We start from the raw sequence: 24,868 nt of genomic DNA, 5'->3' as shown, positions 1-24,868 counted from the left end.
TTCTTTTGAATATTTATTGATCAGTAAAAGTAAAAAGAAAATTCTTGTTGTTGAAGACCAGCTGTTAGCGGCCTTCATTAGGAGCAACCCTGGGACCTGCAGTTTTGCTCAAAATAACAAAGACTATCCCATACAATCTGCTTTGCGTGTAACCGAGCGGTCTGACAATTGTATTTTTAGCCTCTAATTAGTTGAGAGGCCTGAGATGGCTGGTTTATTTCATTTGGGATCAAAATAAGGCTAATTGGACTCCTGGCTGTTTCTTCTAACATCCCCTGTTTAATAACGGGACTGTTTTCCCCCATTAAGTACATTAGGACTAACTGCACTGTTTTCACTGAAATTAAACCGAAACCTCAGCCTGGGGCAGGTGCTGAGCGTGGAGAGCCTCGCTCCAGCTGCAAACAACCGCCAGCAATTCCTAAGCAGTGCAGAAGGAGCCGCAGGAAGGGCAAGCTCCCACCTTGCCTGGGGCGTGTGCCAAAATCTGCCCCGGAGCTGTGCCCGTCGTCTGCTGCCCTTCCCACCTCCCTGAGCTCCATCAGCATGGGACACCTCCCCGCGTGCGTGTGGACGGGCGCAGCTCCGAAACCGTCGCGCTTCTCCCTCCCAAAGGACTTCACTCCCCGTAACGTGCCAGCGGCAGGTGCTCGCGGGGAGCTGCTCTGTGGTGCTTTCTTGTGATTTATTATTTATTCCCCGTTCCCTAAGCCTACATCGCTGTAGTGAACCAAGCTGCACTGAAGACAGGGCTGTTAAGGTTTTCCTGAGCTTTTCCGCGCGGCTGCCATAAATAGGTGCTGGCTGTTTGTTTTCACAGTCCCGTGCGAGGCAGGCAGATGCAGAGAGCGAGTGTTTCTTCCCATCGTTGACAGCCTGTTTGCTCGTGGAGTCAGGTTTTTCAGAGCATGCATGCTTGATGCATGTGGACGTTGACTTGCAAAAGGGGGCAACTCAGGTGTTTGAGCCTGGAGCTGGAATTAAGAAAATTCCAGGGGAATTTTTCCTCCGAGGAGAATGGGACCAGGGCTCTTCTGCAGCCCCAGCATTGCTCCCAGCACCTGCAGCAGGTGAGGGCAGAGGTTTCGAGATTAATTCCTGTCCCTGTCCAGTGCTGCTTCGGTCTCTGCCTCTCTGTTTTGCACTAAGAGAGGCAAAGGTCCCTTGAGGAAATAACACCGTTGTGTAACGCGGTGTGCAATAACCCGCCTGAATCACGTGCGCAAGAGGGCTGTGGGGAGAGCAAATTAAGGTTTTATGAGAACTCTCGACTCTGACACTTCCTTGTTATCTGAGGGCTTGGCTCCGAGATTAATAATCCTGGAGTAGGATACAGGCTATAAAAACATGAGAACAACGTGAATTGTTTTCCTGCTTCACCCAACCCAGGTCCGTTGGGCAGCATTGCGTGAGTGCTGGGGAGAGCAGCGGGCACCGTGCTCTCTTACCTCTTCCCCGGCTTCATCCCTTGCCTCTGCTCCCGTCATTGTTTAATTTGGCCACCTTGGCTTGGGCATCGCCTGCGGCCAGGCCCGGGGCATCCCCCGCAGCTGAGATTTTAGGGCAGCTTCCGACCCGGTGGGCTTAAGCAGGTTTTTAGGGGAACCCGGCCTGCAAGGCACGCTGCTGAGCTGAGTGGGTGACCTCTGGGGAGAGTGGGGCGGTGGGACGGAGGTGGGCAGCCTCTGCGAGGAGGAGGAGGAGGAGGAGGAGGAGGAGGAGGAGGAGGAGGAGGAGGAGGAGGAGGACCATGCCAAGTCCTGAGGCAGCAGACAACATCAGCGAGGGCAGCTTTGAGATGCCGGTGGAGGAGCACGGGAGGCCGCACGAGTGAAGCTGTCTGCAGGCCCCGGGCTGAGGAGGACAGCTGGAGGCCCGGTGCCTGCGGTGCCTCCCGGCTCCCCCAGGTCCTCAGGGAGGCCTTGCCCGGTGCTGCCCCGGCCTGCCCGGGCCGCGGGAGGAGGCGGCCACGTTCCTGCGCGCTGAGCTCACACCCAGCGGCCTCCTCTCGGCCTCCTCTCGCCTCAGCCTGGGGGTGGCAGCTTGGAGGAACGGCCTGGCGCGGGCTGTAGCCACGGAGAGCTGCAGTTTGTAGCAGTTACACCAACTTCTCCTACGAGGGAGGAAGCGAGGAGCTGAAACAGCCATTAGCAACGATTTAATACATCGGTACAAAGCGTTCAGCAGGAAAAGTACTCGTGTGTCATTCAGCGTTATCAATAATTCAGATAGCTTCAGGTCAGTGAACAAAGCGTATTAACATTTTACTTCCCTGGCTAATTGGGCTGTTCACCTAATTTGTAAGTCCCTGCCTGGCAGCGACTCCTCCTGGTGGCATCGTAAGCTACCACCAGTGGTTTTTTCTCTATATGAAGTCTGGTGTAAGTGGCTCTTTTGCTAAATAGTGGGAAAATCCTTTTATAGTTAGAAAGAGAGAAACTGGATCAGGGTTTGATATCGCAGTATTTGGCTTTTCCGTTTTCCTAGGACAGAACACTCATTCCCATCATGGTTTTTCATGCTTTCCTGAAACTTGTTAGCCTGCTTTTAGATATAAGGGAATATAGCAGATAAGTTTTGAATCCTTTCTGAGGTTCCCTTCCTTTCTCATCATGTGCGTGGCAAGACATGAGAAATTAGCTGAAGCACGAGGGCAGTTACTCCTTCCGGATGGCGCTGCTGCGGGCTGTGAGCCCTGGGGCAGGGCAAGAGCTCCCTCCAGCACAGCCTTGTTCCTGGATGACTTGCATGCTTCTTGTTCACGGGGAAGATTAAATTTCAGAAATGATTTCTCACTGCTGGCATTTGGCTTGGCCTTCTGACGTGTAGGTGTGAAACCTCACGTAATTCTGTGCTGGGAAATAAATCCCAGAGTGGAGGGAAAGTGCTCAGTAGATGTGCAGAAACTCCGCTGTATCCAATGCAAAGCCTTGATGGTGAAAGGAGGAGTAAATCTCATCAAAGAGAAGTTTAGACCCTCTCCAGTTCCACATTTGTTGACATTTGCATTCTGTCTGAGGAGGGAAAAAAATCTTCACATCAAATGGTGGCAAAACTTACCCAAGGCATTGAGCATCCCTGGAGCTTTGGCACACTACAGATGGCTGCTCGCTGCCAGAGGCTGGGTTTGGTTGGTGAGCTTGAAGCCACCTTCAGGCTACACTTAAAACTGAATATTTCCAGAAAGAAAAAAAAAAAGCCAGTAATATTTAAAAACGGGGGGGGGGGGAGTGCAAGCGACACGCACGTGTGCTCTGCTTGTACGTACTGAGGGTGCTGCACAGATGCATGAGTGGCACCGGGGGCATGGGCGCACGGTGCACAGCAATTGTGGTGATCCAAGATCCCAAATGTCTCACAAAGGCTCCTCCCCAGGTCCTTGAACCGTAACGACTAGGTCTTTCTTCCCCCAGCTCCCTCAGCGCGTGTTCCTCTGTAGAATGCCATGGGTTTTTCTGTCTCACTGAGCCGCCGCCATTCAGGGCAGCAGTTCAGCGTGTGCTCCATTGTCTGACAGGAGAATGTTTCTCCCCAGCTCCTTTTCTCCTGCCCTTGGGTAACATAAAGACTGAAAGAAGTACTTCTCCCCCATTAATGAGCTTTCCAACTGTTAATTTTGAGGTTTGCCCTTTGCTAGAGCTAGAGGCTTGTACCGCTTGATTTCTTAAGTGGGCATGGAAGTAAAATAAGGTGGAATTTGGTGAGGAGGCTGTATCTGCTTCAGTCTCACACCCGTGTCGCCCACAGACACAGTTCAGTTTCTCTGCCAGAGCTCCTGTGCCGTCCCCAAGGTGTTTTTCACACCTCTGGAGCCCTGGCCACCACGTGCTGGTGGGGAACAGGTCCTGCGTGTAGTGGCTGACCCCTGGGACGTGGCGTCTCCCCTGTGATAACCGTTCTGATACCCAGCATCTCCTGGAAAGGGCACAAAACAGGGGTTAGCAGCGATAGGTACAGAGCGCTGGCCTATTGCGCTCTTTTATTTTTATTTTTTGTCTCTGTTCATACTGAGGTATCGTTGCTGTTGATCTGAATTTCTGCTCTGGGTTATCTTTTGTTTGCTGCAGGTGTGTTTCGTGGAACAAGAAGAGGAGACTGAGCTGCGATTGACCCAGGAGGTCCTGGACAGTGGCTGAGGATGGTGAGTACATATTCTAGTCCTCCTCTGTCCTGTGGTTTTTTGTTCTTTTTGTGTGTGTGTGTATGTCCAAATATTGTGCTGCTCATAAATGTGAGAGAAAATACAAGAATTAGAAAGAAAAATGCTAAAATATTGTGTATTATATATAATAATATAATACAGAGAGGTCTGTAGCGTATCTGCAGTCAGGATGCTGTTGGCAGGAAAAAATTACTGCTAAACTTGTTATTGAAATATACTGGCAAGCGAAGCAAGTAAGACTGGAATCCTCTTCTGCCTCCTTGGACTAGTGACATAGTCAACGATACTTTTTTTGTGGCTTACCAATATTTTTACTTTAAACGTAAAGTTGGGATTTCTCCTTCTGTTCCACTATCACCTCTTAATGAAGAGTTAACACCATGTTAACAATGTGTTTTGGTGGCACCAAAGTAGCAGAGATTTCACAATAATTTGTCAGAAAAAAATGTGGTTTAATAGAATCTGGAGGGACTGAAACACAGCCAAAATAGCCAGATTGCTGATAAACTTGAATAAGGTGACTCGAATGCCTCCAGCAAGAAATTATCCAAAATAAGCGCCATCTGATGAGAAGTCTTGAGATCAGGAATGTTGAAAGATAGGGTGAAAGTGTCTCTAGGGCCGTGCTTTGAACAGGAATTGGAACGTGACGTGGTGATACGCATGTTTTGCAGTGGGTGGGCAGCAAGTCTGTGCATTGCTGCAGTAGCAGTATCGTGATCAGCTTTGTACTCACTGCTGTCAGAAGCACATCATTATGTTGGAAGGAGAGCAGAGAAGAACAGCAGAAGCAGTCAAAGGGCTGGGAATTCGAACTGAGGACTTGAAAATTTAGGTTAAACATGTCAAAAAAAAACTGGCAGGCTGCTGAAGGAAACGGTGATATTTTCAGTGGGATTGTCCCCCATGTGATCAATTAACAACTGCAATAGGAAAGGAAATTTGCTGTCTACATTAATTGAACTGTCAGCTCTAGTAGCATAGAATCACAGAATATACCGAGTTGGAAGGGAGTCACCACAATCATCAAGTCCAGCTCCTGGCTCTACCCAGGACCACATGAAAAATCAGACCATACGTCAAAGCCTTGTGCAAGCACTTCTGGACCTCTGGCAGCTTTGGTGCCGTGACCGCTTCCCTGGGGAGCCTGTTCCAGTGCCTGACAAGCTTCCTGGGGAAGAACCTTTTCCTGACAGCTCCTGTCTGAGAACAGCTTCCTGTTGTTCCCTCGGGTCGTCTCACTGGGCACCAGAGATAGGACCTGAGGGAACGGCGTGAAGATGTATAGTTATTCATGCAGCATTTTTGGTGTAGCCCCTATCCTCGTGCTCCCTTACTCGGCTTAACATCTCCTTTCCTCTCTGTTGGAAGAGCTTCTTGCCATGTTTCAGATCTACTAGCTTGCTTTGGGGTGGAGAGATGAAAGTATACCTTTGTTGTAACCTGATAAAGCATCTTATACTCTGAGTTGGAGTTATTCTGGTTTCAGATTGAAAAAGACCCAACAGTTTCTCTATATGAGATGGAGGTGAGATTGATGCAGATGCATCCAAACGTTAATGAAAAATTGAACCTTTTTCTTTTCTTAAAAGGACCTGATCCTATGCAACCTTTCCTGCTGTAACGTGTCACAAACACTCAAATGTTGCAGTGGCACTGGTAAAGCTAACCAACATCTGGATAATCCCGTTCTCTTTCTTTTGCATCTGTAGCACAGCATCTCACTGTCAAATCTTGGAAATGTCTGGATCGTACTTTGTGTCATGCTGAATCACTGAAAAACAACCAGCTCTTTCAAAATTCCTTGTTGTGTGCATGTTCGTGGCTGTCGAGAACTAACTTAAGTCAGCAACTCTGTCCTGGGGCTTGCTGCTTTTGCCCATACCTTTTCACGCCCAGGTTAGTGAGAGTGTGGGAAGTCAGGAAACCTACTCAGGTTTCCCTTTGTTGAGACAGGGCTGTCTCCAGGCTGGAGGCCACATGTCTGTGTCTGATTCTGGTTCCCTGAACTTCCCTCGTGAAACTGGAAGGGTCGTGCTGCTTCCTCCCAGCTAGAACCCCTTGTGTTTCGCGGTGACTGAGGCTGGGAGAACTTGCTTTGCTCTCTGTGTCCCAGGGAACCGGCGTTCGGGGGACCACACAGCATGTGGAGAGGCTCAGTAGACCCCAGCAAGGCTGGTTCGTGGCTATTCCAGATCCTGTAGTCTGAGAATCTCTGAAGGAGAGGACAGAGAGGAGGAGAAGTGAATATATGTGTGGAAAACGCATCAAAAATCCCTCCAGGTATGGTGGAAAAGGCCAGGGTCTACTGGAGAATGCTGCAGAGAGAGCCTGGGGGAGCATCTCTCTGCTGTACTCCCTCACGTCAGGATGTGCAGCTCAACTTTGTAACCCTGAAACAATTTCCTGATGTTTTATTAGCCCTTGGTAGATTTTTTTTTTCCCCCATTAATTAGTCTATCTGCTTTTCAAAACCAAGTAAAGACCTGCAGCTGTGCAGACCCTGGCCTTTTCCACCTCACCTACGGCTGCGACGCGCCGTGCGAAGAGCTGCGCTCCCAAGCTGTGGGCAGCAGCCCCTCCTGCACCTGCTCCGTATCGTTTCAGCTGCCTGTCCCCAGCTCCTTGCTGGGAGTAGCTCCGAACGGGGGGGTTGCCTGTGAGCTGCTCCGTGCCCTTCCTGTGGGTCTGTCACGTTCCCCTCAGACAGCTGAAGAGCTCTGTTGTTTGCACTGTGCTCTGTGCAGAAGGTGGCTCTTGCCTTTAATCCTTGTCTACGCTCCCGAAACCTATATCCTTTGTGGGGTGCATGGGCTGGAGCTTCAGACTTACTAAAAAGTTGGAAGCCTTTACTTTTCACTGGGCTCCTTTCACGTGCCCTGGCAGGTGCATATCCTGAGCTGGCCCTTACTTAGTTTTAACCCTTAATAGTTTGGCTTCTTCTAGGCAAGAGGGTCTCCTTATGAATACCTGAAGATATCTTTACATTTTCAAAGGACCTTTTGAAAAGGTTGTATGCATTTTTCATATTATACTCAAATGTTCCTTTCTGGTCTTTGTTTTGCTTTTGTTTATTTTTCCTTTCGCAAGAAAAGAACCACACCCCCCTCACCCACTGTTTTGGGAAGAGGGTATAGGCTTTCTGCCTCCTGGGACAAGGGGGAGAAAGCAACTTACTGCGAGCTGTAGAGACAAGCGTTTATCCCCTCCTGCTTATCTGAGCTGCTTCCAGCAATTGAAGGCAGCTGCCTGATGCAAACCCTTACCCCCGCTGAGTCCTTCTGTGGGCTCTTCTGCAGCCTGTGCCCTCTGAGCAGGCCTGCATCGGGTGCTGGAGGCTGGCTGCTGGCTCCTGGGCAGGCGGCTTCGGCCCGCTGCAGGGAGGGCTGCTTGGAGACCTGGTTCCCTGTGGGCGAGCTGAGCTGGAGTTAATGAGCCGTGATGACTGCAGTCAGAGGGCAAAGCACCAATGCCCTCTGGTTAGCAAGGGCATGCCCCAAAGCTGGTACCTTGCTCAGCAGCACCCCGCTGCTACAGGTGCGTGGTCATCGCTTAAGAGCTTTGACTGCTTTGATTGGAAGAATCTCTTTATTTCTGCCCCAAAGATTAGCTGCTGATGAAAATAACCTTAAAGACAGCACTAGTGGTGGTTTAATCCTTAACTCCGGCTAATGGAAGTCCTAAAGAGCAACCAGCACCTTAATATGTTACTTAAACTAACCCGGTGGGTAAGTCAGTGCGGGCGCAGCTCTAACCGCGTGCCGTACAACTCGTGCTGCAGCATTCCCTGTTCCCAGCTGCTGTGGGTAGTGGGGCTGTCGAGATTTCCACCTCAAACCGTTCCCTTTGGAGGCTGCTGGCTGTTAGTTGGGGTGAGGCTTTGCAGTTTAGCCGTCCCCTGTCCCATCTCTGTGGCATATGGAGCTGTGTCCTTTCATCCCTCTTCTCAAAGGCTTTCTGTGTCGTGCTTGTGTTACGTGCTCACCTCTGGGCAGCTTTCTGAACAAATATTAAATGCATGGTATATCAGATCTACAACCTCTACTGTCATCTTGTAAAGATCAGAAGATGACATTCACCACCCCACTCCTGGTTTATGGGGTATAAAGCAGTAACCTCTCCTCTTCACACAAGTTTAGGTTTTATTTCTGGAAGGCCATCTCAAAGGCTCAGCAGCCTTTTGGTTCACCAAGGACCTCTTTAGGCTTTGAGGAAATAAACTATTTTTGTAGAGAGACCCGAAACAAAGATGCCCTTCATATAAAGAAGCAGAGGAGGCAGAACAAGAAGTCCCTTTGACCACAGCTCATCAGCTGTCTGCATCAGCTCATGTAGATCCCCGGTATAGCAATTTATCTCACCCTGGTGTAGGTATCTGTGCTAAGCAGGAGGATAAATTTTGACTTTTAGGACACGGGACTGTCTGCCCAAGACAGTTACTTCCCCCTGCCGTGTTTTTTTCCCCTGTTGTTTCTCTCCAGCTGGAGGCAGGCTGGGGCAGCCCTAGGGACAGGGCTGCGGGTTCGGTTCTGCCATCCTGTGCAGCAGCCCTGGCGCTCCGTCCGCAGGGCTGCTCTCCTCGCATAACACTGCAGTGACGAAAAGCCCACCCTTAATCGTTAGAAGCGGTAGAAGTGGTGCCCTCTGCCTGATGTGAGGGTATTTACTGCCGTTTTGTGAAATGGAGGACAGGAGTCTGTTAGGATTGGGACAGACGGACCCGTTCTCAGAAGTCTGTCCAGGGTGATGGTGGTGGCATCCTGCAGGGGACGGGAGCACTTCTCCTCCTCCTGCCCGCCAGCTGCTTGCTTCCACCTTTCTGCAACGGTCACGTTTTACTTGGCGAGGGGTTACCAGCCCTGCGGTGTTTCATTTGCACTCTGTGAGGCACTGCAGACTTTGCTCGGGTGGCCTCTTGTTCTGGGAGGGGGCGTAGGGCTGTAGACCCGGGGAGCAGGAGGGAAGCTGCCAGGCGACTCGGCAGGCGGGTGCTTGCTGCTCGCTGCACTGCGCTCTCCCTGCCCTGTAGAGAGCTGGGCCAGCTTTTGACACCGGGATGTAATTCAGGGTGCTGACCAGCTCCAGGCCATGGGATTTCAGCGCCTCGGCAGCAGTCCTGTGCTGCCAGCACGGATCCAAACGCAGCCTCCAAATCCCTTCTGGGACCGCTACCTGCGGTTTGTGAGCGGAGCTGCACAGAGGGGAGGGAGGAGCAGCACAACACGAACGATGTGCATTGCTAGTGGGAGAAAACAGGGTTAATTACTACTAATCGGCCTTCTGAACGTGTTGACTGTGTTATATTCAGCTCCTCTCTTCCTCGAAGTACGCAAAGCCTTTAGGATTGTTGTGGCTGGGAGAAATGCGGGAGGTTTCTCTCTGCCCCAGCATAAATGTGCATGTGCACAACACTCGGAGGAGCCCAGTTACGTGCAAACAACCTTGTCTTCCCAGTTCAGTCGTACGGTTGTTAGTGATAATGGAGGGAGCACCAGCTGCTCAGCTGGGGAGACATCTGACTTGGCATTTAGGAAATCCCTTGAGTTAAGCCAGCTAAAAGGAGGCTGCCGGCACCCTGCGCTCCCTGAGCCCGCTCGGTGCTGCAGCTGCTTGATTGCATGGACGTGAGAACAGATATTTTGTGAACTGGGATGACTCGGGAGGCTAAATTTGCAGTAGGAAGGGGTGAAAGTGGTGGAGTTTGAAACTCTGCAGGCCTTTGACATGCTGCTAAGGCGTGGGGCTGGGTCTGCTCAGCCCCAGGCTTGGCTCTCGGGCACAAGTCTGAGCTGTGTGCGAGTCCTCTTCTAATGCTGCAAATGCAAAAATATTTCAGTTGAAGCAAGGGAAAATCTATTTGTGGATGTTCAGGTCAGCTTAGGTTAGAAATTCAAAGTAATGATCTGACAAGCGACCTCTTAACTCTGCGCAGCTGCAGCTTAGGTCTGTAAAGGTCCCTCTGCAACCTGAGCTGGAAGCAGCCCCTGTGCTGGGCCCTGAGCTGAGCTCTGTGTCCTGACCAGCTGGTCCGGAAAGGCTCAGAGCAGCTTGCTTACCTGCCTTGTCCACAGTTTTGTATGTTGTAAACACGAGTCATACGTTTTATGCACTCAGTACGTTAAAGAGCAATGTGTGCATTGACTCTACCAAAGAGACTTCCGTGCTTCACCTATTGACAGATGTATTTTGTTGCTTCTCCCCGATGCGCATCAGAAAAAAAAAAAGAAAAAAGAAAAATCTGTTTTATGTCTTTTATAGCTATACTTTCTTTCCAGAATAAAAGGTTTCTGCCACCTTTTGCTGCTCTGTTTTTTCAGCAGACCTCTGGCACTCACCCAAGAGGAGTACCCCAGGGGAACCACTCAGATTTGGCCAACACAAATCCTTAACCTTGTGCATAAACCTCTGTTCTCCTTATGTGTTGCCCTCGTATTGTAGCACAGGTGCCTTCGGCGCTGTGCTTTCTCCATGTCCTGCCTGGCAGCCCCGTTAGAGGAGAGCCCAGGGTGCCCGCTGGAGGCAAGGGCCTCTGAGCCCAGGCAATGGCTACTGTGGCACCCACCAGGTACCAAGTAAATGCTGGACTGGGACAGAACCAAGGGTAATGGTTAATGGGATTTTGTGGCTTATTCTTCCTCTATGCTTTTGTCCAGCATCCAAACAGTGTAGCCTGTGTGGCCTTTGAGGCAGTTGGTTCGCTTGGTTTCCCAGCGAGGGAGTTCATTGCCTGGGCCCTGCTGCCCTGCAGTGACACGGGACAGCACATCGGGGTGTTGCAAAGCTGTCCCTTGAGCAAGGCAGCTCAAAACAATCTAACCCTTAACAATTTTTGTGGAGAAATGCCCATGTCTTTTTATGTGACTTGAGGGAACCTTTTGAGATGCTGTTGTGTTGGTGTTGGCAGTCGGAGCTGTCTTGTGCTGACTGTGGGGCAAGCGGGTCCTTGGGGAGCCCAAAGCCGTGTTCTGGTCCGATGCTCCAGGAGGAAACAAGCTGGTCTGAGCAGAAGACCTGGGCCTGGGGCCTTGGAGGACTGATGAAGGGCTGGATGCCCCTTCTGTGTTTCAAGCAGAAGGTTCTCACTTTTGCTCTTTATTTCCGGCATGCTGATCTCTGCCACCAAGATGTGGTGGCTCTTTAGGGTGCGATTCTTACCCTTTGGCTTCAAAAGCAGCAGCTAGGACAGTAGTTTTGAGGAGGGATGCTGTCCAGGCTCAGCGCTGCTGCTGCCCGTGCCAAGCAGGGCAGGGGAGAGCAGAGAATCCCAGCCGCCTCCTCGGTGGCAGGAGGCGGAGGGCTGGTGGTGGGAATGGAGCTGGCGTTTCCCCAGAGGCTGCTGTCCTGTGGCTTCTGGGCTGGATGGGACCTGGTGAGCCCGCGGTCTGCTCGGGGATGTGAGGAGTGGCGGGCAGAGCGAGGCAGCTCATCCCTGGGGATGCAGGGGAAGGGGCTGGGTGTTCAGCCCCGCGGCGCCTCCTGCACCGGAGGCATTTGCTCGGTGTCTGCAGCCGGTGCGAAACTGGCGTTGGGGAAGCTCCCTGACGGAGCCACCGCCCAGGCCATCAGCGAGGGGACCCGGTGGCCCCGTGCTGCTGCCTGCCCCACGGCAGGAGCACCCGGAGAGCCAGTAGGAGCCAGACATCCCGCAAATCCGTGCGCCTGGCAGCCTCCGGGCAGCGCGGACGTAAAGGCTGGGGAACCAAACCCCCGTGGAGCAGCGGCGCAGCCCCTTTGTCCTCCCCTCCCAGGCCTGGCAGGGAGCCGCCAGGCTGCTGGAGGCCGAGGCGAAGGTCTGCAGCAGCGGGGCCGCAGCACAAAGCCTCCTCGCCGCTATTGTTCCCGGCATTCCCACCCGCGCCATCAGTGCGGCAGGAGCCCGGGTGCCGCCGGGGAGGAGCGCCAGGCCTGGACTGCATCTCCCGGCAGCCCGGCGAGGAGTGGGCCGCGTGGCCGCTAACCGCGCGTCCTCGCCGGCCAGGTGCCGGCTGTGCGCATGGGGACGGGGGACGGGGAGAGCAGGGGTGATCCCCGTCGGCCTCTCCATTTTCTGGCTCGCCTGTCAGGGAGACGCTTGGATGGCAGAGCCCTGCTCCGCTTCCCTCGGAGGTAGGTGGAGTCTGCCCGTCCTCCGCCCTCCCTCCCTCCATTGTCAGCGCAGCCGAGCGCGGCACCTGCTCCGGCCGCCCGCTGCAGGGATGCTCCTGCCCTTCGCCGAGGCACGGGGAGGCTGCGGAAATCCCTGCGCCGGGGCTCGGGAGCCGCTGCCGGCCGCAGCAAAAGGCCCGAGGAAGGAGATGCTGCTTGCGTGCGCCCAGCCCAGCTGCCGCCTCTGGAAATGAACATGAGTCTGCCAGGCCGCGTCTCCTGCTCTATGCTCAACTGCTTTGTAAGTGCTTTTTTTTTTTTTTTTTCATTTCCTCCCCCCCCTCCTCCCCTCCCCGTCTGCTCCATGTCTGCAAGCAGGGCGGTAAGCCAGCTCATCTCTCCAGCCCCCGTGCTGAGCCGCCCGCCCCAGATCAGGCCTGTCCTTGAGGCCAGGCTGCCTGCAGGTCCTCCTGCCCCGCATCTTCCTGGCTCGGCGCGCTGCTGCATCCTGCTGGCCTCTCCCTTGCGAAGGGGGAAGCCCTTCTCCTCCCTTCCACGTGCCCTGCGAGACGCTGTGGTCCCTGCCGTGGCTGTTCCGCTCTCCTGCCCCAGCCCAAGGACACAGCAGCCGCCAGCCCAGCGGGTTGAGTCAGCCAAAGGCCCTGGTGGGTCCTTGCCTGGGGATGGAAAATGACCCCGCAGGGGCAGCAGACCCCAGGGGCACGGTGCGAGGCTGGGGTGCATGAGCCCCCTTCCCGTGCTGACCCTCCCTGCAGGCCATGCTGAAGGAGGGGATCCCGAGCTCTCTCTTTTTTACCTTCTGTGAAAGCAGTTTTGCTCAGAGGAGATCTGATGCCCCATCCTGCAGGAACTCGTTGTCCCCCATCCCTCTGTCGTGTCCGTCTGTTCCCCCCCCCCCCCCCAAAAAAAAAAAAAGACTCATGGCCAAATGGCTTCAGGGAATCACTGGCTTGTGACGAGCGAGGGGTCCTGAGCTGCTGCTGCACCCCAGGAAGGGGCTGGGCAGGAGATGCAGAGATGCTCAGCCTCCTGCCCAACCCGTGCTGCGGGCGGGGAGGGACTCAAGGACACCCAGGCTGGTGGAGATCTCAGGCTGCTCTGCTCTAGCTCCTGCTGCTCACCGGCATTTCTTTGTGTGGCAGGAGATGAGGGTCTCCGCTCCCAGGCCAGCACCTCGACAGCCAAGCAGGGGCTGGTGGTGGGAGAGGCCCCGAGCCCCCGCAGCCTCCTGCGCCCCTCGCAGCAATGTGCAGGGAGCCGGTGAGCAGTTGAGGAGGTGCAGTGCCTCTGCCTCCGGCTGGGATCCACACCGAGTGTCGTGCACGCTGTGGGCAGCCGGCCTCGACCCATCCAGGCCTCCTCCGCGGGTACAGGCCGCTCGCCGTCCCACTGCTGCGTGCCTGCTGGAAGGGCCCTGCTTTTGGGGTGCTTGGGGCCGCAGGCTGAGCCTTCGGAGGAGGAGCGGGGTTCTGAGTCGTGTTCAGTGCCGGACGTGGCCCTCAGGGCATACGTGAATCACTTTCGGTTTAATCTCTGGTGAAAACATAAGGGGATTTGGCATCATTTTAAATATGGCTGAGCAGGGTTCTTATTTCCTCAGATCGAAATTTGGGGTTCTAGCTCAGGGAACTTAACCAGAAAAGTATTTCATTTTAAATTCTTCTTGTTACTGAATGCTTAGCAGAGTATTTCCTAATAACTGCTGGAGCTTGTAGAGGAGCACTAATGAGAGAGCAAGAGGCACTCTGAAGAAACATTCCTACAACAAAGTACTTCAGCACTTGGAATTAACGCCACCCTCAGCTCTCAGCGGCGAGTGTCTTCTGCTGAGTGTCTGAATGCCGCTCATTCGCGCAACGTGTTGGTGGTTTGGCAGAACGTGGGGTGAGGGTCACTGAAAATTAGGACCAGGATTTCATGAGCAACTGAAGATTCGCTAGTCCCAAACTGAGACACTCTTCACCTCTCCAAGGGTGGTGTGTCAAGGCTCCATGTGTCCTCTCAGACCACCTCTCTGAGACCTTGGCGGGCTTCCCAGAGTTTCCATCTGAGCAGGGTTGACAGTTTCAGGTGCCCTGAGGGAAAATGCCGTGCTTCGGTGCTGTCACCCGTCTGTAAGGCTTGCTGGGCGTACTTCGAGGCAATTGTTGTAGGTTTGCATTTCACACTTTCGTATTCTCCTCAAATAAAACTTCAGGCTCATCCTAGGTTTCTTTGGGCCAAGAGTGAGAAAAGCTCCCCAAAGAAAGGAGTCCTTTGTAGCAATAAGAGTAGGTTGAAGCTGGACTGTAGGTGGAACCCTCCGGGTTCCTTTCTGCTGTGGTTCCATGACAAAGTTCATGGGGTCACATTTGATGTGACAAATCACAGTTACTGTCACATCACTCCAAGATGCTGTGCATCATCGAGGTGTATCTGCTCAGCTTTCCAAATGGCACATGGCTAGAAGAGACAGATTTGGAGACCTGTGTCAGCTTTCTGCTGTGCTGTGGTGTTCTACAATAGCAGGAGAAACTGCTGAGGTCCTGCAGCATCGGAGAGGTTTGGTCTGGAGGCAGAACAGGCATTTCCATCCACAGGTTCAGGGGATCCCCAACGTACTGGGGTGCCAAGAGTATCCAGAACTCTTGATTTTGCCTTTTCATAACATGCACTGGCTGGGGTCTGTCTCTTAACGTGTGTTTTGTTTGTAATGCAGGGTGAGGAAGGCCCTCCCAGTTTGGAGTACATCCAGGCCAAGGACCTGTTCCCCCCAAAAGAGCTTGTAAAGGAGGAAGAGTCATTGCAGGTAAGGAAGTAAGAAAACAGAAACCATCGGCTTCAGGATGTGGCAGGCTCTGTAGCGTGAAATCGGAGAGCACTTCTCCAGCCCAGGATGCGCTCCAGAGGCCGCAGGTTGGCCAGCACTGTAGGTCACACTCGCACCGGTGAGCCCTTCACGTGCATGGAGGCTGTGGGCAGCTGCTTGGTGCCTCCTCCCCCCTCCTTTCCAGCCCTGCCAGGATGCTGCAGTTCACATGGCGTCACATCTGCTGCTCAGACACAGCTGAAGCATGATGCAACACCGCTGTTCTGGGTATTCCCTGCCCTCCACCTGTGCTGGCGGTGAGGAGCCGTGCTGCTGTATCACCCCGCAGCAGGCAGGCCCTCTGTGGGACAGGTAGCGTACCGGAGCTAGGCTGTGCTCTGGATGGCAATAGCGTGCCGTATTGCAACAGCTGATCTGACTCTCATGTACATTGCTCCCGGCGTTTTTCTGCTGCAGAGCTGTTGGAAAGAGAAACCGCCATATGGAAAGAGAAACCTGGGTGGTGCCAACCTCATGCTGCAAGAGACCCTTGAAAGAGACCCAGGTGCCACTGCTGCTGTGCAGCAAGGGCAGTGGGAGCCGAACCTCCCAGTGTTTCTGGCTTCTTTAGCACAGTCCCCTGCCACCTTGTCCCAGTGCTTGTCATCCTGCTCCTATGGCCAGAGCCAGGCACACAGTGTATGTTCTTACTGCTGCTGCAATAGTCGAGGATGCTCAGAGATTGGCATTGTTTCAGTAAACAATGCTGGTAAAAGCAAGGACTGAAATGTGACAGCTGGAAGGCTGACTGGGAAAGAGCAAACACGGGCTGGGAGGCGTGCAGAGGCTGCGGGTCGGTGTCCCGAAGGTAGAGCTTCTGAGGTGGCTCTGAACGGAGAGCACCTGGAGAAGAGCACAGCCTGCTCGAGTAGTCTTCATGGAGGACCATAAAGTTCACCCCTCCCAAAGGATAATTCGCATTCAGTAAAGAGAATAGTGATTTTTATTCTCTTAATATAAAATGAAGTCTGAAAGGGAGCCATCGACTTGATAACAAGCTGCATTCAGGCACCGACAGTTTATTCCAGGATTCCCCTGTCAGTTCTTGGAGCTTTACCATCCCATCTCTAATCTCTCTCCCTTCTGTTGCTGTGTGAAAGAGCCACGTAAGCAGACAAAATACATGCCAACTAAAAACAGCATTGGCAAGTATGCATAATAGACTGCAGAAATAAAGAGAGAATATTTTCTTAATGTCAAATAATTAATATTTTAAAGGGTTTTCAGACAGGTGCCAGCCTAAGGTTGTTATTTTTGTTCAAGTAACTTAAGGGAAAATTCTCTAGGACACTTGTCGCTTGCACAACACATCACATCTGAAATCCAGGAAATTCAGGTTTTAGGCATCATGTATCCAAGCCATAGATACAGCTTAGAAGTAAAGACAACGTGGCCTGACTTGTATTAATTACAGTAAAATGAATTGCTTCATAAGATCCCCTGGCTGGCAAGTGAAGGGCTTTGGCTGAAATAGTTATGATATTTTTGCATAACTGGTTACCAAAATCACCTGGTGTAGGTGGCATTCAGGGAACAAAAAGGAGTCTGCTTAGCTAGGGCAAAGAGGCCTGATGAATTCCATTCTGCTCCACCTTTTTTTTTTTTTTTTTTTTTAACAAGAATGAAAAAAAAAAAAACACCACACATTAGTCTTGGCCATCTGCCAGGATCCCCTGTTTTAAAAATAGCTACAGCATGTCTGGGCTGATAGGGAAAAACAGACAGACATTTGATTTATCTGCTACCTAGATTAAAAGAAAAAAAATAATAATACAGGTCGCTTCATCACGGTTTCCTCAGTCTTACAAAGCACTATACACAGAGATTGCTTCACAGCCTTGTTAGCAGAAAGTGTGCCAACCTTTGTTTCGTTTATTTACCTGGATTAGTACCCAGGGGTTCTGTAGGGCTGCCGAGAGCCCCCTTTGCTCCTGTGGCGCAGCAGCATCACGCGCGTGACTGCACCTTGGGCAGAGGACTCAGGCAGCATCAGGCTGCATCTGGCACTGTGCAGAGCCTCCCTGAGGCTCCTCCTCAGCCCAGGCTGTGTCTGAGGTGGTTCCCTTCATCACGCGGCCTGCATCAGCGCAATGTTGACCTTCTGTAAGAAGTGGGGACCGTAAAGCCCCCACCTTGCATGCAGCACCCTCACAGCCGGGTGCCCACGGTCGGTACGCGTAGCATTTGTGGTGCACACCTCTCTTCTGCAAGTAATTGCCTGCCTGCAGCTGCTGACTGCTTCCCGAGGCATCCTTGGCAGAAGAGCCATCCGGCGGGGCTGGGCAGCGGGTACCAGCGCTGTTTTGTGCTGTACCTGCTCTCAGCAGCGCACAAAAAGCACATCGATGTGATTTCCCACAGGAGATGCATTGTGGAGGCAGTAGGAGGAGCGGCTCTTGGCATTAATGGTGTGCAAAGTGCTCAGCATGTGTCCTAACGAGTGGTGTCTCCTTTCCAGGTCCCGTTCACTGTGTTGCAGGGTGAGGGGGTAGAGTATCTTGGCCACGCAAACGATGCTGTGATCGCCATCTCCAACTACCGGCTTCATATCAAATTTAAGGATTCTGTGATCAACGTAAGTCTGGATCTGCCTGTTCCTGCTTCCTGAACCGTAATCTTGTGCAGTATTTTGGGATGGGGAGTGGGGGAGGCATAAGCCATTTGTATGGTTTGCAGCCTGGGGACTGTGCCTCTTCAAAGATGCCAAGCCTGACATCTCTTATTACTGCTGGTCACGCAGTTGCTGTCCTGCTGCTGCATTTTGGAGGGCAGATGGGGTTCTTCTGTAGATGATAATTAGGTCTTTCCCTTGCTCTTCATTTTGAAGTTCAGCATTAAGCTCAGGGGTTTTAAGGCTTGTTAACGTCTCTTGTAGGCCAGAGGCCGGTCTACCTGGCACTTCTCTTATTTGGATATCAGCATCCTAGAGTCAGCCAGTGGGAGCCTGAGGCTTTCTCTCACTGTATTGGCGTGCCATCTTTTATTGTAGCCTTAGTTTGGCTCAGTTGCCTGTGTTTATCTAGTTGTGATTTAGTCAGTAACCGGCCAATGGTGGGAGACTAGCCAAGGACAGAATAGAAATCAGAATAGTAATCCTTGAAGGAGACTCTATGCTGGATCATGAAGCTTTCTAAGCCTCAAAGTGGGTTTGTAATTTGGGCTAGGAGCTTGTGTTTGTTGGCAGAGCCATGGCTGGGAGTGATGGGCCTGTGGGCTGGGCTGCTGTTTCTGCTAGTATGATGTCTTGTCATGCACTGCTTCTGTCCCTTGCAGGTGCCTTTGAGGATGATGGAGAGCGTGGAGTGTCGGGATATGTTCCAGCTTCACATTGTCTGCAAGGACTCCAAAGTGATCAGGTAGCCGTTGCTATCTTATAGATGCCACTGCAGTTGCCGTGATCAGCTCTGGCATCTCTCTTTGTTCTGTCATTGGAATGAAGCTCTTTATGGTCAAGGTTGCTCTGCTTTTTCTAGGACTTGGTGCTTTATTCCTTCTTCTGGTTAAGCAGAGCAGAGCTCCCTGTCTTTGTCTCAGCTGGATGTATGTACCCACTGAGTATGATTTGCATTTGGGTTTGCAGGTGCCATTTTTCCACCTTTAAGCAGTGCCAGGAGTGGCTGAAGAGGCTAAATCGAGCCATTGCCCGCCCTGCAAAGCCTGAGGACCTTTTTGCATTTGCCTACCATGCGTGGTGCTTAGGAGTCTGTGTTGATGAGGAGGATCAACATGCCCATCTCTGCCGTCCAGGTAAGCTCCTGGCACATCTGCATCCTGTTTTTTTGTCCAGAAGCACAGCAATGCAACATGAACTACTGTTCATAAACTGATGCCTTGCTGTGTCTTACGTTCTGCTGTGGCCACAGCCCAAGTTAATCTTGCTAAGGGCCATCCCGTACCTAGCCTAGACATCCAGCTGATGTCCAGATGCAGCTGGATAACACGGACAGTAAAAGGAACAATGAATAATAAGCACGCTAAGGAGCATTCTGAGCCAGCAGCACTTAAATCCCCTTCTCCCTTTCTTCTTGTGAATGAAGAAAACATCCCATCCTTTAGTACTTTCATCATGATAATGAGACAGCTCAAGCAGTCTTGTCCTTCGACAGTAAATGTCATCAACGTTGAGGCAGCATCATTAATATCAGTCCATCTGCATCTCTTCTCCAGTGCTTAGAAATGTCATGACATTCCTGTGATCAAATCTGCAGAGATGTCTGGCTCATTTTTACTCAGGCACAAATGAAATGTTTGAATCCATAAAGAGGAAAACAGAGTTGTGATAGTGCCCTCGTGTGGATTGGAAGTTTGCCCTCTCCTGGAACACAAAGTTCACTTGCAGTTGCTTTCTCTTTGAGAAGCTCCAACATGAATAAAGGGAAATTAAAATGAGTGATAAGCCCAGCTTTAGACTTAGAAAAGTGTTGTTATTAAGAGAGAAGCAGTAGCCAGAATGATGCAGGTTTGGATGGAGGGGTGGGGGATGAATAGTATATCTGAAAGAGGTACCAAAAAGAAGTTAGTAGAGAAAAAGGTAAGATATGTGTTCCTGCTCTGCCCCAAACATCAGCAATTAGGAGATATTTGATGTCTTTCCCATACAGAAAATATTATTCTCTAATATAAATACATTTATGTGCAAAAATTGTGGCTGCAGGATATGAATGAGGCAAAGAACATTTCAGTAGTTATTTATTAACAATATTTGACACTTGAGCACCAAAGGCATCCAGTATTTGTAAGGTAAGGCTAAAACATAAGAGGAAACTGAGTCACCCTCTGAGAGAGCAGTCGGAAAAAACTGCCTCTGGGGTGGGCTGCGTAATACTCTGCCATTGGCTTCCCAACATCCGCTTTGGAAGCCATCTCCATCAGAAGGGAAATGCAGATGAAATTAACACCACTGCCCCCAAAACACACACTGAAAGGGGAAGGCTATTTCTCTGCTGCTGAGACTGGGAGGTGATCTGACTTGACAAAATAAGCAGAGGAACCCGTGCAAGGGACAAGTCTTTTTGGCTTCTGAATCAAGAACCCTGCTGTCCCAGCTGTCCTGTGGTTTCTCTCCAGCCTGTGATAGTTGTTACGGAGCTGCCACTGATGTTTAAATTTTATCAGTTCTGCTTAGCTGTCAGTAAATACCCTGTGCTCTACCATTCCAGGAGACCACGTAAGATACCGATTCGAGATGGAGCTGGTGAGGATGGGCTTTGACTTGCAGAATGTCTGGCGAGTCTCTGACATCAACAACAATTACAAGTGAGTGTTTCGCCACTAGGCTCTCCCCGTTCTCCTCTTTCCTTTCTTTCTTCCCTTCGCAATCCCCATGCAGAGCAGTGGATGAGTCAGGCTCCAGCTAATCCTCCTTTCAGGTCTTGATAACCCTCAGGCAGATCAGCGTATGAGCCAGATCCCCTTTCTTTCCTCCTTGAAGAAGAAGTACACTCCAAACATCAGAGCTAGCAGCAATTGTAAATGCTGACTCAGGTAGTTTATAATGTGGTGGCCATAATTTATCCTTGAAGAAAATCTAGGGTCTTGGAGAAATCATCCATCATAGGGTTGCCTTTCTGGTCAGTCCTTCTAAAATGCTCACTGTGCAAACTTTTAATTTGCAATAAGTCAGGCAGCTATTCACCTGTGTCAGGAAACTGGGGACAAGCCAGTGGAGGGCTCTCAAGGTACTGAGAAGTCTGGAGGAAGAGCTGGGTTGGTTCAGGCTGGTGAAGGAGAGGCTGAAGGGTGATCTGCTTACAGCCTGCAGGGCAGTTACAAAGGTGATGGAGTGAGACTCTTCTGACACTGGAAGGTGATAGAACAAGGGACACTGGCCTCAAGTTGCAGCTTGGGATGCTCAGATTGGACATGGGGGAAGTGTCCTTCCCCAGAAGGGTGGTGCTTTGCTGGGACAAGTCCCCCAGGGAGGCGGGAGGTCTCCATCCTTGGAGCATTTCAGGTCTCAGCTGATCTGGTGTTGGATGTGGTTCCACTGTGGGCAGGAGGTTGGAGTGGAGATCTCTGGAAGGTCCTTCACCCAGCACGTCGGTGATTCTCGCCTGTCTTCTGCTCCTGGAGAAGAGCTCTTGGAGAAGCGCTTCCGCATTCTTTGCGGCAGGTGGCATTAAGCCAACAGGTTTTTATTAAGCTTTGACTGACATGTTCATTTCTGCATTCCCTTTAATCCTTTGCTTGAAATGACTGGTATCCCTCAGTCTTTTCTGTATTTCTCAGACAGTAAAAGCATCCCCAATCACCTTTATATTTCCAGTTTTTTGTGGAGACCGTGAGAAGCCTCAGGTATGCTGACCTGGGGAAATCCCTGTGGAGTTTTTGCAGTTTGCTGCCTGCTACCTTCTCTCATGTGCTTCCTCAGGAATCCAGGCATCAAGCAATCTATTTGGGCTGTGATTTATTTTCTTCTTATCCATACCACGTTATTGCTTTTGGACTGTTACGTGACTTTGTTGACAGCATTTACACAGTTTTTCCAGGAATTTCAAATAAAAATTGTTTCCCTGAACTGCTCAGTTTCAGAGTGCACAACAGGTGGGTCCGTGCCGCAGGTGCAGTCTCTGTGTGTCTTTGAAAGCAGCCAGGCTTTCCCTCGCTGCTAGACTTTGGGATGTGGTTCCCTCTGACTGCTTCAGAAAGTCCAGCTTAGATTAACCACCTGCGGTTTGCTTCCTGTGAGTTATGACCAGCAATGCACAGCTATTAGCCAACTTCTCTGAAGACAGATGCTTGGTTTTCAACCAAACCAGGGAAGAAAGGACTTGAAACAAACCTTAGCAAGCTGGATGCAGGCCTGGTTGTGCTTTCCTTGGGTCTGCTGAGTTCCTCCTTGGGGATCCTGGCAGGTCTCAGCTTCCTTTCTCAGCAGACATCCCAAGATCTTAAAGGTGTTGTAATTTGCTTGTGCAACTCAGAAACCAGTTCTCTCTTGCTGCTCCAGGGAGTGTGTCTTTAAATCCTGCCTTGGCTTTTGATCATTAACACCTGCCTCTATTCACAGGAATCAGGTTACTTTTTAACTGTTTATAGTCCTTTTTATCTTTTATTTCCCAGCATTGACAAAACAATGTTGTTAGAGACAGGATACTCCAAGGTAATGACTTTGTTCGTTGTCTTTCAAGTCTGTTCCGAGATGTTCTTATCTGGTAACTATTATCTTCTTCCTGGCGACAGCCATCATAAAAGTAGAGCTATACAAGCATATAATAACCACTCCTTCAGTCATGATAAAAGTTATACTCTTTCAGCATACAATAATAATAAAAATATTACATAATATCTCCATGGCTTTTACATCCTCAGTGATCTGTACACCCAGAGAACTGTGCATGCTCTGACATACGCCAGCTAACGCACCCATGCTGTCTGAGCTAGAAGTTCTTTTCCTGTTGCCCATGATGCTAGGAGGGTTGATGCACACATAGTTCCTTCAAAAACAAACAAAAAAAAATGAAAGAAATTCACCTTTCTTTTGCTGTTGATGCTTGTTTTCAGCTTTGATCTTTTTACAGTCACAGTTTTATTTATTTTTGATTTTATGAGAAAAAGCTGCCTGGAGTGCTGTGGTATTGTTGAAGATATCTGATGTTTCCTACTCATTTCTGTGACTGCTCTTAATTCATAGTTTGTCTTATTTTGTTAGACTTCTCTACAAATCTTAATGCTTTCCTCCACTTTCATGGGAAAGGTGATGCTTCATGTTCTTGCATTCTGTGAAGGAGGATCTCTCACTGGGGTGGTTGTTGCCTTTGTGGCAAGAAGATGCTTCATCTGTCCTTGTCTGTAGGTGTGGCTAGTGCTGATTTATGCATTGGTGTTGTTAATGCCTTTTTCTGGGATCTAACTTCACAGTTTCAAAAACATTCCATTTGTTGGTTTGGGTCAGCATGGTCCTAGGGGTGTTACAGGCCACCTCTCCATGAGTCACATTGCTTCACCCTTCATTTCTTTCCATGTGCTGTGTGAGCACATTACACAGCACAGGGCCAAACATGGGTCCCTTTGGGACTCCCTTTCTCACAAAAAATAACCGGTTACGTTCTGTTACTGTTTCTTGCTTTTCAAGAGTTGCTGTTTCTCAAGAGGAGCTTCCTTCAAGTCTTTGGTGAGCAACCTATAAAAAAAAAAAAAAAAAGCTATGAAAATCCAAATCCACTGTCAGCTTTGTGAGCTGTATCTACTTGTTCAGTGGTGCCTCCAGCAAGCTCTAGATATGTGACATGCGACCTCCCTCCACAAAAGCCATGTTGACTCTTCCCAAGTGCACTGTATTTACCCTTGCACCAACTGTGCAGTCAGTGGCTTTGTACAGAAGTCAGACTTGAGAGGTTTCCCACATTCGCCCCAGAGAGCTTTTTACAAAATTGATACCGAGTTTGCCACCTTTCATTCCTCCGGCACCCAAGCCAATGTAAGCAATAGATTACGCATCTCAGTTAATCATTCACCTGGTGTGCATTTGGGTTGCTGTAGCAATGTTGGGTATTATCTAGTCCTGCTGATTAGTTGCTCTTCGTTCCTAGCAGATAGTTCTACAGCTCCCCTGCTGAAGTTTCCACATTAATCTCTCCTTGTGCCTTGTCCCTTGTAAAACAGGGGTAGGTCTCGCAACTTCTTTTTCTCTGTGTGCTCCTCCAATGATCACCAGTGTGTAGATAGTTTTGACTTTCTGCTGTGATCTTGCTTATCTATCAGACCTCCGAGGTGTTTGAAAAAAGTCTTCATAGTTTTAGTCTCTTAATAGGGCATTTCTTGAAAACTGCATGATTGCCTTGTTTTTACTGTTTTTTAATTGAGATTCACATTTGGCTCCTCTCAGGTTTGTGTCCTTTGGAAACGTTTCCCCTATTTGAAGGATGTCATTGTATTTCTAAAATCGTACTTTCATTCACCAACTCTGCCAGCTCTTTCTGATCCTTTTTGATGTGTTTTATCTTACATTGACTAGCATATTTAATTGAGCATCGCATCAACTGCAAGCTTTTTTTTCAGTTCTCTTCCTTTCACTTTCTCTTGAAGTGTATAAAAATGAATCTTTTCCCCTTTCTGAAACAGACTTCTACTGCAGTGGGAAACTTTTCGCCTTTAAATATATTTTTGACTTCTACTGTGCAATGATCGCTGCAACAAAGCGATTTTTCAGTTACTCTGTTTTGGAGCAGCTTTGTGCATGCTTAGGACCAAAGGAAGAGTTATATGTCTTTTGTATTATTTGGCTGGTACCATCAAGAAGCAGCTGATCATTTCTAAAAACATAGCCTTTGTCTAATGTGTTATCATGATGCTTATGTATTTTATGTGGAAGCAATGCAAGTCTCCCATTGCAATTTCTGCCCTTGCAGCCTCTCTGAATCTCTTTCAGCCTGTCGTGGATGTTGCTGCTGCCATGCTTCTGTGGTTGTAGTGTATCCCTAGTACCATCCAGTTTCTCTCTAGGCTTGGGATTTCGGTTCATGCACTTCTTGCAATGTGTGTTGATGCTGGCAACTCTTGGCCTCACGATTTCACCTTCACTTTTTCTTGGAACAGACAGGACTTTGTTAGATCAATCTATTCTGGTCTTCCTACAAAGCTTCTACTCTGAAATCTAGGCTACCACTGATAATCTCCCTTGTGCCAAGTTTATAAGGTGCTGTTAAGCCAACATACTCCTTTATCCTGGCTCTTCGTGTCCTCTAGCCTTGGGAGCACAAGTCTGTTTATCTTCATCTCAGTGCCAATTTTTGTGCACCCTCCTTAAATTT

The 24,868-nt window shown here is 50.2% G+C and overlaps 1 protein-coding gene across 5 annotated transcripts in view; it reads left to right on the top strand.

Annotated features, from left to right (window-relative positions):
* MTMR4 (myotubularin related protein 4) overlaps positions 1 to 24,868 on the top strand; it is a 52,983-nt gene that overhangs the window by 12,179 nt on the left and 15,936 nt on the right. For 3 of the 5 annotated variants that reach the window (XM_048068077.2, XM_048068079.2, XM_066979422.1), the window contains exons 2-7: positions 4,068 to 4,141; positions 14,967 to 15,056; positions 17,575 to 17,691; positions 18,390 to 18,472; positions 18,697 to 18,863; positions 20,276 to 20,372. In XM_048068077.2, the coding sequence (XP_047924034.1) occupies positions 4,139 to 4,141; positions 14,967 to 15,056; positions 17,575 to 17,691; positions 18,390 to 18,472; positions 18,697 to 18,863; positions 20,276 to 20,372 (557 nt within the window). In that variant the 5' untranslated portion in view covers positions 4,068 to 4,138. Of the gene's footprint in view, positions 1 to 1,746; positions 2,239 to 4,067; positions 4,142 to 12,057; positions 12,549 to 14,966; positions 15,057 to 17,574; positions 17,692 to 18,389; positions 18,473 to 18,696; positions 18,864 to 20,275; positions 20,373 to 24,868 lie in introns of those variants that run through there. The other 2 variants (XM_048068078.2, XM_013189292.3) reach the window with 2 other exon arrangements.

This window comes from Anser cygnoides, chromosome 18 (assembly GCF_040182565.1).
Source record: "Anser cygnoides isolate HZ-2024a breed goose chromosome 18, Taihu_goose_T2T_genome, whole genome shotgun sequence".
Classification (NCBI taxonomy): domain Eukaryota; kingdom Metazoa; phylum Chordata; class Aves; order Anseriformes; family Anatidae; genus Anser; species Anser cygnoides.
Note: the sequence above shows the minus strand (reverse complement) of the source record. Positions and strands in the feature narration are given on the sequence as shown.